Source organism: Gymnoscopelus braueri (genome assembly GCF_963280865.1).
Source record: "Gymnoscopelus braueri genome assembly, chromosome: 21".
NCBI lineage: Eukaryota > Metazoa > Chordata > Actinopteri > Myctophiformes > Myctophidae > Gymnoscopelus > Gymnoscopelus braueri.
Window position 1 is genome coordinate 36,233,986 of NC_137623.1, and position 15,938 is coordinate 36,249,923.

Below are 15,938 nucleotides of genomic sequence, written 5' to 3' on the forward strand. Positions count from 1 at the left end.
ACCCCTCAGAAGTAAAGAATAGAGTTAAATATGTTCGCTTTAAACAATATATATGCAAAGATTTGCGCGGCACCGAGTGCGCGGCACCGAGTGCGCGGCACCGAGTGCCGCGCTATGAGCTTGTAGATCTGCTATTTTTGAATAGCCAAAGTGTAAAATAATGCTTTTTAGCTCAAATGAAAAAGTGACACAGATGCGTTCCAGGTCTTAAAGGGTTAACCCATTCAATCCGGGAACGCATAGCATACTGTGTCATTTTAGATCTTTTAGCTATAACCATTATTTTATACTTTGGGCTATTCAAAAAATAGCAGATCTACAAGCTCATAAAGAAATCTTGAAAATGTGTGCAAATAATTTTTTTTAAAGCGAACATTTGTAACTCAAATCTTTGCTTCTGGCGGGGGTCCCTGGAACAAAATATTTTTGAGATGGGGGGGCCCGCGACCAAATACATATAATTCTGGGTGGTCCTTGACATGAAAAAGTTTGAGCACCACTGATATTATTATAGCAACATAACGGTTTTCAGAAACCTGTTAGGATTTAGAAGACATTTGTACTGTAGATGCATTCCCGGATTCAATGGGTTAAAAACCCCTTCAAGTATGATGAAGAACAGTCTGAAGTGAAACCTGTTTGAGTCTGAAGGGAGAGTATTAAACCTGATCCCTTGGTTGTGCCAGTGGGGATGGATTCTCAACGTCAGGCATTGTGTGTGTGTGTGTGTGTGCGCGCGCATGTGCGTGTGCGTGCGTGTGTCCTGGTGGCCTAGTTTTTCTCCATGAAAGGAGACCAAGCTTGAAAGATTACATAGTTTTGATTTAGATTCCGTTATAATTATACTGTACAGCAGTAGAGAGACAATAGAACAGGGTGAAACGTACGGTCTGGGATGGAGACATTTTTTCATTTGTTATGACAGTGTGCTTAATTCCAGTGCTTGTAGAGGAAACGGGAAAGATGTTCTTCAGTTTGCCTCCAAGGAGCCACCGATGCTGATGCTTCTCATGCTACACCAGTAGTTCTCAAACTTTTTCTGTACACTCTCAGATATATATATATATATATTTTTTTTGTTGCAATGCATCCTTCCGCTTCCTGCATAAGACTGTTTTGGCAGGAATAATACATAATGCTCTGTGGCTTGTGTCCCTTCTGGGCGACAGCAGGACCAGCTGAGGTATCCTGGACCTAAAGCAGTGCTTCTCAACCTTTTTCATGTCAAGGACCCCCAAATTGATGGCCGCCTTACCCCATCTGAAAAGGTTTTGTGCCAGGGACCCCCAGAAGAGAAAGAAAAAATCCCAATTATTAAAGTTTTTTGGGGGATATTTTTCAAATATTTTCAAACGTAGCAGATGTACTGTACAAGCTCGCCGCGTGGCACAAAGTGACGAGGCCCATGGCCAAATACACATTAATTTGGGGGTCCTTAACTTCAAGCACTGCTTCACACCCAGTGGTGTAAAGTACATTTACTCAAGTACTGTACTTAAGTACACTTTTGAGGATTTTTTACTTTACTGGAGTATTTCCCATTATACTTAATACTTTTACTTCTACTCCACTACATCTCAGAGGCAAATATTGTACTTTTACTCCACTACAATTATTTGAAAACTTGAGTTACTTGTTACTTTACAGATATAAATTATTACATCATAAAACACATATTAACCACTAATAGTAGCTAAACCACTTTAGCTACTATTTTATACATAGGCTATTTGAAAATAGCCGATCTACAAGCTCACAATGCGACGCGTTGTGAGCTTGTAGATCTGCTATTTTCAAACATTTTAGTACTTTTACTTTTGGTATTTTAAGTACATTTTGATATCAATACTTTTGTACTTTTACTCAAGTACATTTTTAATTCCGGACTCTTACTTGTAACAGAGTACTTCTACATTGCAGTATTGATACTTTTACTTAAGTAAAACATTTTAGTACTTTTTCCACCACTGTTCACACCAACCCTCACACAGACAGACGGGGAAAAATGCTACGATCTTCTCTGCTAGGTGTGAGTGTGAGTGTGGGCTCTGAGTTGAACTGGCGGGCGTCCCTTGATCCACCCTTAACCCAGATCCCCCCCCACACACACACACATGGGGGGGGGGAGAATACAGGAAGAGAACGCAGTCACAACGAAGGAGGGCCGGCAGGCTAAAAAGGAGGCAAAGAAAGGAGCAAGCCAAAGAAAGCATTCTTCACAAAAGGAGGGCTGAGGAGGAGAGACTAAGCAGGAGATCAAACGGAGCCAGAAGGGATTGTAATGACTGACTGAGTGACTGACTGGGCTTTTCTTTTTCTGGGTTTCTGTGGTTTGACTGGTTTCCCCTGCCTGGTCGTTAGGTTTCTCTCTGGCCTGGTCCAGGCCCAGCACAGCAACTGTGTGTGTGTGTGTGTGTGTGTGTGTGTGTGTGTGTGTGTGTGTGTGTGTGTGTGTGTGTGTGTGTGTGTGTGTGTGTGTGTGTGTGTGTGTGTGTGTGTGTGTGTGTGTGTGTGTGTGTGTGTGTGTGTGTGTGTGTTCTCGTGCGTGCACGTGTGTGCACGTGTGTGTACGTGTGTGATAGAGAGAGAGAGAGAGAGAGAGAGCTATATAGAGGAAATGAGTGGTATTGGCGCAGATGACAGGATGACCCAATTGACATAATTCCATTGTTGCATCTTGACAAGTCTTTTCTCTGGAGGATCCATCCATTGAACTCGTGTTAAAAAAAAAGAGCAGAATGCCAGTAATGTCCTCATTGTTTTGGAACAAGACGGCGTAAAGTAACGAGCTGTGCTCCACTGACTTTCAACACAGCTTTGAGAGAGAGAGAGAGAGAGAGAGAGAGAAGAGAGAAGAGAGAGAGAGAGAGAGAGTTCCGTCAGACCACACAGTCTGACCCATTCACCGGGCACAAAGACATTTGCATTGCACCCTAATTGTCTGTCCTTGTTCCATACATTGAAAGCAGGCGTCGACTCGCGCTGATTCTCGCCCCGAAGTGGAAGTTTTCCGTGCTATACAGTACCTTCCCCCTCCTCCGTGACAACCTCAACCTTATCAAACACCAAGGCAGGCCGTGGACAGCTGATTTGCATGTCCGTCCGATCAGCAAACAAAAGCGGCGTTAAGTGGCTTCTTGGCGAGGGCCGGAAGGGGTGGAAGAGAGGCCTGTCAGTGGGCCTCCTTACCACTGTTGCCGGATTTTGTGAGAGAAATAAGCAACCGGGTCTAAGAAAACAAGCCCAAAAGAAGCACCTATAGGCCACATGAGGACTTTAAACCAACAGTACTGTATACATCTTCTATTCTAAAATAGCAGATCTGACAAGCTCACAGCGGGTCGCGATGCGACGGGTTGTCCGCTTGCAGTAAATTGGAATATTTTTGAAACATTTTAACAACACATCTGGTACGGGGCTCTCCCTGGCGCAAAACATTTTCAGATGGGGTTAGGGACAAATACATATTAATTTGGGGGTCCATGAAATGAACATGTTTGAGAACCACTGGTTTAAATAATACTTTTTTTTTTTTAAAGCAAGCCCAAATAAGCAACTACACTTTAGAAACATGCCCCCCAAAAAAACACAACCCGCAACTATCAATATTTAAGCGACTTAAGAATCCCAAAGTGGCTTATAATAAGCGGACATGGCAACAAGTGCTCCTTACGTAAAGCACTCATTGCTCTTTGAGGTTCTAACAGAGCAGCCAGCGCTTGGCCCGGGCTTCTCTCTGGACCCACACGCTTGTTATGCAAATGAAGGAACGAATGCATGATGATTTCCCTCTGTAGCTGTTGGTTACCCGGGAAATATGGAGGGCCCTGCTGTAGCCTTTCAACAGTCAGTTGTGCGTGCAGAGAACAAAAGAGAGAGAGAGTGCTGTATTCTTTATGCATAGGGCCCTGCACAGACTGAGACTCAGTGGTGTAAAGTACATTTACTCAAGTACTGTACTTGAGTAAGTAGCACCAGTGGCAGGCTCATCTCTGTCACATACTGTACTGTAACGTATGACAGGATGTTGTATCATATTTGCATGTAGTTTCATGCAGTAAAAACAGAGATTCAGAGAATCCTGTAATGCCTGGTGATTCATAGCTACTTAGTGGTTGCACATTGTATCATCACACATCGAAAATAACCGATCTACATCTACAAGCTCGCAATGTGTCGCATCGTCACGACACATTGTGAGCTGGTACATCTGCCATTTTTTATGTGCGATACCGCAGAGCAGCAAAGAATCAGAATAATCATTGTTGACACTTCACAGGTTTAAAGGTTTTTTTTTTTAAATAAAAATCGGGAAAGCATCTGTGTAACCACTTGAACCATTATTTTATACTTTGGCTATTAAAAAATAGCAGATATACAAGCTCATACCTGAGCTTGTAGGTCTGCTATTTTTGAAAAATCGTGAACATTTTCTACGTGAAAATGTTTAACTCAAATATTTGCTTCTGGGGGTCCCTGGAACAAAATATTTTTAGATGGGGGGGTCCGTGGCCAAATACATATGATTTTGGGGGTCCTTGACTTGAAAAAGTTTGAGCACCACCGATATAGCAACGTACATTTTTCAGAAAACTGTTAGGATTTAGATGTATTTTTTTTGACATTTTTAATGGGATAACGGTATTGGAGAGCTAATGGCTCATAGTTGTGACATTATGCAGGGCAGGAAGACGTCACATCTCCCACCATGCATGGCCTGGATTGTTCTGGATGGAAGCCTGCTCCTCTTTTCCCCATCATTAAGAGACTCATCCAAAGAGTCCATGGCTTTTGAGTTTTTCCTTTGTCTTTTGACAAGGAGGGCGAGAGGAAAGTTCAAGCATTTTTCCCATGCTCTCGTGTACCAACCAAAAGTGTCGCTCCTCACAAAGAGAGCAAGTAACAGCTCTCAACTTATCTCAGTGCTTTTTTTGCTAACTATAAAGACACTGCTATACCCTTTGGCTGGGTGGAAGCCCCATTGACACCGCAGACCCCTTTCCATTGGCTGGTGTGGTTCCGTGGGCTTAGCGTGTTGTTTGCGGCAGCACATGTATTGTAATGCATATCAGTGAGGCCACCATCTTGTCAGAAAAAGTTCTAGAACCCACCCTCCCTCCCTACCCCTCCAGCATTGACAGGGGGGTTCGCACACAACACATAATGACCATTCTGTGGGGCTCTTTACATGTCATGACGACGCTACTGCAAGTGAAGCTGAAACCGTGACATCATGTGTTGTTTACAGTCTCCCGTGGGCTTTGTGCTAGGGTTTTAACCTGTGACCTTCTGTGCATATTGTGTTGCGTGTAATATATGCCCACCTTGTTTGGGAAGCAGGCCCCCGCCCCCCTGCTATTTGAGCCTGTCGGAATAGGGAAGCGCCTAACAGTAGGTTGTCTCCCTCTTGTCTCTCCACGTGGGCTGCAGCCGAGCTCCACAGGCTTATATATTATCGCCTCTGTCGGGTGGAAACCTCATATGTCCAAAAACTGTTACTTTTCAGGATTCAAATTCAAAAAGCATATTGATGCTTTTTGTGTGACGCTGTAGTATGAACAAGTAGGGCGTTGATTTATGGAAAAAAAGTTAGAATATGGAGTAGGGATATTTAACAATTAATCTATAATCGATTATTTGCCGCTTTTTTCTTTTCTTGGGCTAGTGAAAGTTACAGGTATGGTGTGTGTGATATCAAATGTGAGCTTACCATAATCACAGTAATCCTGAATCATATTCCATTATATTCAGGGGCTTTTGGAGATAAATGAGACTGAGTCCATAGAGCCCTGCAGAGGGGAGTGGTGTGCGTGTGTGTCCAGCTGATGCTCGTTGACGCTCGTTTATGTTTTATACATCAAGGCAATTATGTTTCTGCACTCATTTTTGGTTTCGGACACGAATTTTCCTTTTGGTCCCAAAAACGCTGCTTATCAATTAATCGATTGATAAGGTTATCAACTATCAATTAATGAATTAATCGATAATTTGCATCCCTATGTGACGCTGTAGTACAATCAAGTATAGGGTGTTGATTTACAGAAAAAACGTTGAATATGGAGATAAGAGGTTTCTGCAGGACAGCGACGATTATGTTGATGTTTTTTTTTTTAACCAACTGGAGCTATAGCAGAACAGAATGAGCTTGGTGCCCCTAGTAACCACACTGCAGTGCCAAGCCTCAGGTTTCAGGCCACCAACGTGGTCTGGGGTGGAGACGGATCGTGACCGCAATCCCCAAAGAGGAAGCTACCTACATTTTTGGCACAAACGTTTTTCTTTTTCTTTCTTTCTTCCTTTGGTACAGATATGAAAGGGAGCATTTCTGATTCGTCACTCAGTTCCTCGCTCGTTAATTCTGTCACTGTTGGACGGAAACCTTGTATTTCCAAAAAACATGACTTTTCAGTAAATTAATAACTAAACAAAAACAAACCTGTTCAAATGGATTCCAATGTAGTTATTACTTAGTCACAAGCGATTGTTAATACTTTTTATCTATTAAATATTTATTATAACTCACAGAAAGACCACTTTCAACCTAGCATCGCTATTTCGGATGTGCCATTTTAGGCAAAACGTTTCCAAATTAAAAAAAATATTAATTAAGCTACATTTTATACAACAAAGTGTAAAATGGGGCATTCATTTATGAAAAGACACAAAAAAAAAATATGACAGTGATGATATATCAGTCAATAACGGGATTTTATATCACAGAGCTTTCATTGGATAACTGGGTTTTCACAAATTCAAAACGTGTCTCGAATCCTTTTATACATTATTATCTTGAGCTACATTAGATCGGATATGAAAGATTCTCTCCCGGTGCAGATTGATTTGTTCCTTTTAGATCGGTTGAAGCCTGGAGCACCTACCATCTAATCCTAAATGATTTCTGTAGCCGTTCGTCAACATTCCTTCGACGGCAACCGCCTCTGTTGTTCACCTTTCCACCGTTCCCACAGCAGACAAAAGCACCGTCTAAAAAGAAGACCATTCTGTCTGAACCTGCCAGAGTGGTGTTCGCCGTGCCGCCACAATGGAGCCCTAATCAGTTGCGGTTGGCAGTTAGAGAGCAGAAAGTCTCTCCAGGTGAAGCTCTCTAAAGCCTGTTTTGTTCCACGCTTGTGATTGAAATAACCCATTAAAACCGGGGAAGCATCTGTGTCATTTTAGATTTTTTAGCTAAAAGGGCATCGTTTTACTGCTCAAAATAATTAAGGGAACACTTTGATCCTATACTTTGGCTATTCAAAAATAGCAGATCTACAAGCTCGTAGCGTGGCACTTCTTTTTTGAAAAATCGTGAAAATGTGTGCAAATCGAATATATATATTATTTTAAAGCGAACATTTTTAACTCAAATCTTTGCTTCTGGGGGGTCCCTGGAACAAAATATTTTTAGATGGGGGTCGGCGGCCAAATACATATCATTTTGGAGGTCCTTGACATGAAAAAGTTTAAGCACCACTGACTTAGCAACATACGTTTTTTAGAAAACTGTTTAGGGCGATTTAGAAGACATATGTAGAATTGGTCTCTGTAGGTCTTAATGGGATAAAAGAGGTATGCCTGACTGTGACTCTCAGGGATGAATGAATGGAGGTATACACTAAGGTCCTCAACTGACTCGCTTGGAAAGACAATTATCATTGTGTCCCCTCTGGGGTATTTGCCAAGTACATTTGCATCTGCATTTCCCTGTCCTAACTACTAGGGTGGGCGACTATTTTTAACAGCTCCCGGCGGGGAGCAGTTAGAGGTCAAGTGTCTTTGCTCAGGGACACTTCAACACGAAGCCTGGGGGAGCTGAGGATCGAACCGGCAACATTCCCGAATGGCCTTTCTACCTCCTGAGCCGCGGCTGTCTTATTAGTCACACTGCAAACTGTTCTTGACCACTTAAATCCTGTATTCTTTGTTGACCAGGGGCCCCCAGGGGTCTTTACGTTGTCCCCTCTCTTTTTCCCCTCTACACCAAATCTCTTCTCCGAAATTAGCCGATCGGAAGCTCACAACATGTCATATTGTGACGTATTGTAGATTGACTATTTTCGAAGAATATTCTCCCCAGAATAGGGATGCTTCTGATTGATTGATTGAGTGAATACCTTATTAACAGTTTGCAAAAAGTACAGCGGTACGATTACACAATGATGCTAAAAGGATAACACAGAAAGCCCCAAGGGCTTGTTTCCATTGTGGTCCTATGTATTCAATTCATCAAGACATTTAAAGACAATAACAATCAATAATTGTATTTATTGTTTACTGTAGGTTTCATGTAGTTACTATTTATTTATTTCCCTTGTTTCTTGATAATTCAAGAAACAATAAATACTTTATTATCTTCATAATAAAGCATTTATTTTACACATTAATATGTCAACAAAGGGAAAAAGAGCAGATGTGGGCTAATGTCACAATAGCCCTAATATACTGCCCCATTAGAGCTAAAAGTTGGGGTTAAAAAATAATACGAGTTTGTGTTTGGGGTAATGTTACAGTGCTGCTAACTCTGTTGTCCTCCAATTGGTTTAGAGCCAGAAAACTGTTCTCACTCTTAACCTACCCTAGTGACTGTATTTGATCCAAGGATTCATTCTCTCAGAGCACTCCCACTGGTTTTTGTTATATCCTCCGTCCATACTTTGTTTTCTATCCTTCAAAAAGGTCTTTCCCCAGATGCTGAGAGGTGGCTTCACATGTTAGCAAACATTGCCTACATTGCCTCCTATTCAGAGTCAGACTAGTGTACACACACACACACACACACACACACACACACACACACACACACACACACACACACACACACACACACACACACACACACACAATATGCAAGACAATATGCATTATGCATACACAAAGACCCACACAAAAGACTTGTACACATGCGTTGGCGCTTGTTTTTTTCCATTCTAAAGTGTTTGCTGTGTTCGGCGTTGGCCAGTGTTCAGGGAAAATGGTGTTAACAGACTAGAAATCAGAGACATGATGGCTCCTGGACCATTGGCAGACAGCTGCTTAAGTTCATTGTTGAGATACTGTGCCATGAAGCTCCCAGTGTGTTAAAAGAGCTTTACCTGGGGAAACACTATATGCTCTCAGGGAAACACTACGCTCTCAGGGACTGAGGGGAGCTATGTGGTTGTCTACACCCTAGGATGACAGTGGAGGGGTTGGCAGGGACACGGACCACAGGACACAAGGGGAAGTAACTAAATTGGAAGAGAAGGGAGTAAACATGGAGATACAAGGTCTCTGCCCGACAGCAGCAATATACTCACTCAAAGTCACACACACGTGCACGCACCCACACAAACAATACAACAACACAACAATACAACAATAAATACTGAATGGTGAGATGTGCACATCAAAACAAATGCTGCTGTATGAAGTTTTAGGAGGGCTTGTCACATGAACGGATCACCTTGTTTACTGTAAATCACTCTGGATTAAGAGCGTCTGCATAAATGCCAAAATTAGAAATTGTAAGTCCTCGTCAACAACACTGCTTTTTCAGTTTAAAATCTCTTGTCTTCACCGCCGTGTGACGATCTATAAATTGGGGCTTTCGGTCGACTCATTTCCTATTTTGTCCAGCGGGGCCCTGACGTGCCAGGGGCCCAGAGCCGGTCCAAACGGGACCTCCCTGGTTCTGGAACCGCACCACCATTCTTCTCTGTCTGTAATCCTGACGGGGCCTGAGCCCAGGGCAAGCACACGGCCATTTATTTCAGGGCTTCTGGGAAGAGGAGCGCACAGCTGCCAGGGAACAATCTTCTGAGTCATGGCTCCATCTGAGTCTCAATGCTGTGTTCTGTTGCACCCGCAGGCAGTGATACAAAAGACTCACAGCGGAGCAGACTAGTGGACCTATTGAGTGATACACAAACTGAATGGCTCCTTTGGACTATGAAGGGTAACCCAGAACCTTCCAAACTGTCTGGAACCCTTGAAGTTCTGTGATAATTTTCCATTATAACGAGGAGGTATTAACAAAAAAAGCAAGCTTGTAGATCTGATATTTCCACTATTTTAGAAACATTTTGAAAGTACAAGTTCTCATGGTTAGTAGTACTATACCTGAGCAGGGCCCCAAAATTTGGTTCTGACAACCTTATATGAAACCGAGTCGTAGCGTATGGAAACAAGTCCAGGACCTCGTAAATACAGTACGTCTCACGGCACAGCAAGGTTTACTTAGTTCCTGTTGTCGAAAAAAAAGGGCCACAACTCTGACCCCATCAGTTAAATGGGGTAATCAGCTGGGGATATGAAGGCGGTGCAGGGCTGCTTTGGACAGCTTGCGTCACAATTAGATTTGGATAAATCCCTCTTTGAATAGGATTAATTTATCTGTGCAATTAGTTCACAATTTATTTTTTGTATTGAAACTTTGTATTGAACTCACACAGTAAAGGATGTCAAGCCAAGACTCGTATGGAAGTTTAGCAGCAATTTCAACCCACACAACCAAAGGTTACTTCTAATTCTTGCCAAGTTAATTATTGGATTGATAGCTATTACTTATTACTCAATCGTATTCATGAAACCAAAATGTAATGACATATTTTTCACAACAGGGGGCGATATTAGTCTTCCTGATTTGTTTACCCCCTGATACCTGGTGTACCGGCACCTGTACTTTCTCCAGCGCCGGCTGAATCCATTACACTTGTGCTTTTGTTTGGTCGAACCAGAGGCCTTTCCTCTGGGTCCTGTACTTGCTATGGATGACCAGTGTGTGTTTACATGTTCAGCATCACCGCTATGTGTCTTGAAGTGCCCCTGAGAGAGTGAGTCAGACAGCTGTGAACACGCTGGCTGTCAGGTTCTGTGTGTAAACACAATTGTGAGCCACGACACGTTCTGCATGCATGACCCGGCACACTTGACCATTACTTTACAGTGGCTGTGCCAACAAAGTGAACCATTTACCACACGCACACACACGCACACGCACACACACACACACACACACACACACACACACACACACACACACACACACACACACACACACACACACACACACACACACACACACACACACACACACACACACACACACACACACACACATTGTTATTGTGAGGACATTCCATCAATATACACTGACACCCAGTAGTGTTTAACCTTTGCCACTGCCTGTTTTACCTCAGCTGCCCAACAATCTTAACATAACCACAGCTCTAATTCTAACCCTGACCTTTGAACCTAAAATGCCATAAAATGGCCGTGTTTCACAAATCGTACATCTTCTCACAAGGCCATGGTTTTAGGTTTTCTGATTGACTTCATAGTCTCTCTCTCTCTCTCTCTCTCTCTCTCTCTCTCTCTCCCTCTCGTGCACACTCAGGATTAAGCTCCATGACTTCTAGCCACATATTCTTTTAGTGGATTATGTGCTAGCTCTACAGGAAACCACAGCAAATCTTATTTACATGACCTCAGGAAGTTAAATAACACAGGATTCCTCTACATGCCTGGAAACACACAGAAAATTACTTTGATCATTTCAAGATACTTAAAAGATTAGGGCGATTCTAAAGAAAGCATGGGGAATTGTGCTGCAGTCATGACAAAACTACACATGTAGTTGTTGACTTGTATGTAACTGTGAGTTACATTTATGCTTGCGAAGAATATTCTAGGACTTTACAGACATATTATAGTACTTGTAGTAGCTGTAGAGTCTATTGTTGGTTTATTGCTGTATGTATTGTTCACTAGACCGCCGGTATTGATGCCAGTAATAAGGAACAATGCAAGTTTGGAATACATGCCCCACCCAGGTTATGCACACACAACACGTTTTACCCGTAGTGCCCGTTGTCAGAGACCCGATGTACCGATCTTTCTCTGTCTGTGTCCCTTTTATGCCCATATATGGAGATCTCTGTATCTGTCTGTGCTTGTCACTTTTATTAAAACTAAAAACAGGCAATTAAAACAATTAAAAGTCTACATACTGTGGCTGGAGGCAGTGATTCCAGTGATTCCAAATGATTTTGGGGGGTCCCCGATGGTTAGCTTAATGTCCAACGTTGTTTTCTCACTCAACAGTAAACAAACCAACATACAGTATAACTGTATACAGGGTATCTGCACATTTCTAAAGTTACAATTTAATAACTTTCAAGACCTTTTTAATGACCAAAATGGTCAAATTGTCAAATATTATGCTACCGATCTACTGCGAGGCTTTGTGAGCTTGTAGTTCGGCTATTTTCACAATATTTATCTGTGGAACCGAGTCTCACTAAATGTATAATGCCTACAATTCTGCTTGTCAGGGTGGGTGGTCCCCAGTTCAAATATGATTATTTCGGGGGGTCGCGGCCTGAACATTTTGGGAACCCTTGGCTTAAGGGACTCCCAGTCCAGTGGGTCGTTGATCGTTGAGACGGTTCTCAAGATACGTGAACTACAATTTACACTCACAGGCACACACGTACACACATTTCGCACATTTATAGTAGGATTGTACACCCTTTCACTTTGAATCCTTGCTGTTGTAACACCCTGTTATATCTATCCTATCCCATCCTATATGCTATCCTATACTATCCTATCCTATCCAGACAAGGAAGTATGGCTGGAAGACGTAACACACAGCAGCTTTACTGTTATCATCCATGCCTTTCACCTTGAAAGATATATGTCTTTGTAATTCACTTGAGTGTTTCCTCCTTCAGCACAAGTGCAAGTACAAGGCCTCTTCTACCTGTGTGGGGCTCCGCTGCTAAGCTCTCATTGTGTTATGCAACCTCAGCATGAGCTTCTGCCAAGTCTCTCCCTCCTCTCTCTCGCTCTCTCTCTCTCTCTCTACTTCTCTCTCTACTCTCTCCCTCCCTCCCTCCCCCTCCCTCTCTCTCCCTCCCTCCCTCCCTCCCTTCTTCTATCCCTCCTTCTTGCTCTCTCTTCCTGCCTCCCTCCCCACGTCCCTGCGTCACCCTCTCCCGCTGCTGTGCGCCGGCTGTGATCAGGCAGACAGGCACTAAGTCTGTCTAAAATAGCAACAGGTTGTGCGAGCGTAGTAAGTGTCCCATGCATTGCCGCTATACAGAGCTGGATGCAGAGGAGGAGGAGGAGTAGTAGTAGTAGTAGTAGTAGTAGTGGTGGGGCCGCCTGGCAGCATGAAGAATCACTGAGGGGGGAGAGAGAGACGTTGAGAGGGCATCTCAGTCTCTCTCTCTCTCTTTCTCTCTTAGTTTTCTCTAACCAGAATGCTGAGTTTGATGTATTTCCTCCGTACTGTCTTCAAGGTAAGAGCTACCATGCTTTCTTTAAAACTCCACAAAACAGAGGGAAAGTTTCGGTGCTGTAACTGTTTCCTCTGTGTACTACTCTCCCTCGCCCCATCTTTCCCTCCCTCTGTTTCCCTCTCTTGCTTTGCTTTTGTTATCTCTCTATTTGTGTTGTTGTACCCCGCCAGTAGCAGTGGGAGGGGCAGATTTGGCTCGCTCTCTTTTTTTCTTGGTCATAACCACATTGCCTTGACTTCCTTTTGTTTTGTTTTTGTTTTAACCACAATGGCCCACTGAGAGTTTTCTTGTGATGTCTTTGCATTGATTCAGGCCTGCGATTTCCCACGAAGACGATTAGCAGTCACACTTTGTCTTGGGACATGTTTGAACAAGTTATCAGCATAATTCCCGTTTATTATCTCTCACACACCCTGATCAGGAGATGTCAAACGAGATTGCCTTCATACCGTGCTTGGCTGCCTCTTGGAAATGTGTGTTTGATCATGTTAAATAAATAGGACACTGCTTGGATGCTTAGAATGCAGATGGATCAGTTGCACTGCTTGTGGGAGGCCCCATCAGCACCGTACCTTTTCATGTCAACAGCGCCCACTGAGCCCATTCATGCGTGGGCCTTCTTTGTCTTTTTTTCTTGTGAAGAAAGACCTGAATGTTAAGCTACGTCAAAGAGGATAACTTTATAATCAAACGTATATGGGTCTTATCATATTTACAAGGAATGGAGGCAGAAGTACACCTGTTGCCTGTGATTATCACACCTGTTCCACTCAGGTGACAATCTGGGAACCCATCGGCTCTTAGAAATGATGTGCTCTCCGGTCTCCGCGACCGCTAGCAAGGCATCCAGGAGCCTAGTTTGAGACAACACGCACATCGCTGCGTATTCTTCGACACCACATCTGTGTCAGTGTGTTTTGCTTACACATGATGGAGTGCAGCCTTGCCAAGTTTGCTTATTATACGTGACTTTGGGCTTGTTTTTCTGTAAAGTTTCTTGTAAATATTGGTTGCGTTTCTTCGGGTTGCTTGCTTCCAAATCCAAATGTTGTTTAAACCTTTTCATGTCAAGGAACCCCTTATGTTGCTACATAATAAGGTTGCTTATTTATCTCGCAAAATCTGGCAACACTGATGGAGTGTCTCACTCACGTGCTCAAGTGCCGAAATAAATGGAAGGTTGTGTGTTTCTTTTAAGAGAAACACACAAGAGGGTTACCTATACTGTATAGGTAACCCTCTATTAAGATGAACTAACAAAGGGACTTCATTTACATGTTTGCAAATACATTTTCATCACCTGATTCAGATGCTATCAATGCATTGAATGGGACATTATCACCTTTTATTAGACTATCGAATGGGCGAAGTAGGCGACATACTGACCTACCCGCGATTTATCAGACCATTCATTGTGTGTTATCAAGACATACTGACCTACCAACGGAGATGACTTAAATAGTTCAGTTTCGGTTTTGATTTTGGTTTCGGACCATGACGGAGGCACGCAGTCTCAGGCGAACTGTCACCCTGTGAAGGACCACCGAGGGAGCTAAAGCGACCGAGTTGCCATCCTGAACGGTGTGACGTTCGCCTGAGCCTACTCAGCGCCGTTGGAGTTATGTACCGATAGGCACAGAATCGTAAATATTGTTGTGGGGACTGCTCCGCCTCCAAGTAGGTCAGTAGCTCCTGATTACGCCCAATGAATGGTCTGACAAATCGCGGGTAGGTCCGTATATCACCTACTCGTCGCCTACTCGCCCATTCAATGGTCTGATAAAACGTGATAATCTCCCATTCAATGCATTGATAGCATTCGAAGCCGGTGTTTTCATCCATGTTGAGAAAACACACAAATCATTGTGATCAAGTTACCTAACTAATGACTAATAACTGACCACAAACAAATCACTCAACATTCAATGAAGCAGATTTGCAGTTGCTGTGTTTCTCTTAAACTGTGTGAATTCCATCTTGACACAAACATAAACCATCAAAAAAGCATATCAGATTGACTCACTTGTCGTCCACAATGACCACAAGAACATTTTAAAAGTTAAACCCATTAAGACAGCGCAGCACTGCACAAAAAAATGCATCTGAAATCACACAGTCTGATGCTTTCCCAGTTTTAATGGGTTAATCACACTCTGCTATGTACCTTTACACAATTAAAGTATCATTCAATTTAATACAAGTGCACCACTTGGACATGACAATAGTATGTCGCAGGGACTTACCCCCAATCTAACCCTTGATGCTGAGTGCCAAGCTGGGAGACATTACGTCTCATTTTTATAGTCTTTGCGATGACCCGGGCCGGGGAATTGAATCCCGACCTCCCAATCTCAGGGCGGACACTCTATCCACAAGGCCACTGAGCTGGTATATCACTGTACCCCAATGTAAAAGGATGAAGGAAAGCAATTGTCCCACTACAGTAATACTGACGAAATGTTTTCAATTTATATTTTAAGATGTGGGCGATTATAAATTATGTAGGGGTCGATTCAAGCCAGTGAGCCAGACCACTGCTAATTAATGAAGCTAACTGTCTGAATGGCTTTTTTTATTGAATAGGGAAACCATGCATGTGCTGCTGTTAGATAGTGTCATGTTTTGTAGCTCTTGGGCTGTGTTTATTTGCTTTAC

The 15,938-nt window shown here is 43.0% G+C and overlaps 1 protein-coding gene across 2 annotated transcripts in view; it reads left to right on the top strand.

Moving 5' to 3' along the window:
* Nucleotides 1–15,938, top strand: part of arhgef4 (Rho guanine nucleotide exchange factor (GEF) 4) — a 157,099-nt gene that overhangs the window by 22,082 nt on the left and 119,079 nt on the right. The window contains exon 1 of one of the 2 annotated variants that reach the window (XM_080418476.1): nt 13,053–13,283. The exons of the other annotated variant lie outside the window; for it this stretch is intronic. Within the exon in view, the coding sequence (XP_080274602.1) occupies nt 13,245–13,283 (39 nt within the window). The 5' untranslated portion in view covers nt 13,053–13,244. Of the gene's footprint in view, nt 1–13,052; nt 13,284–15,938 lie in introns of those variants that run through there. 2 annotated transcript variants of the gene reach the window in all.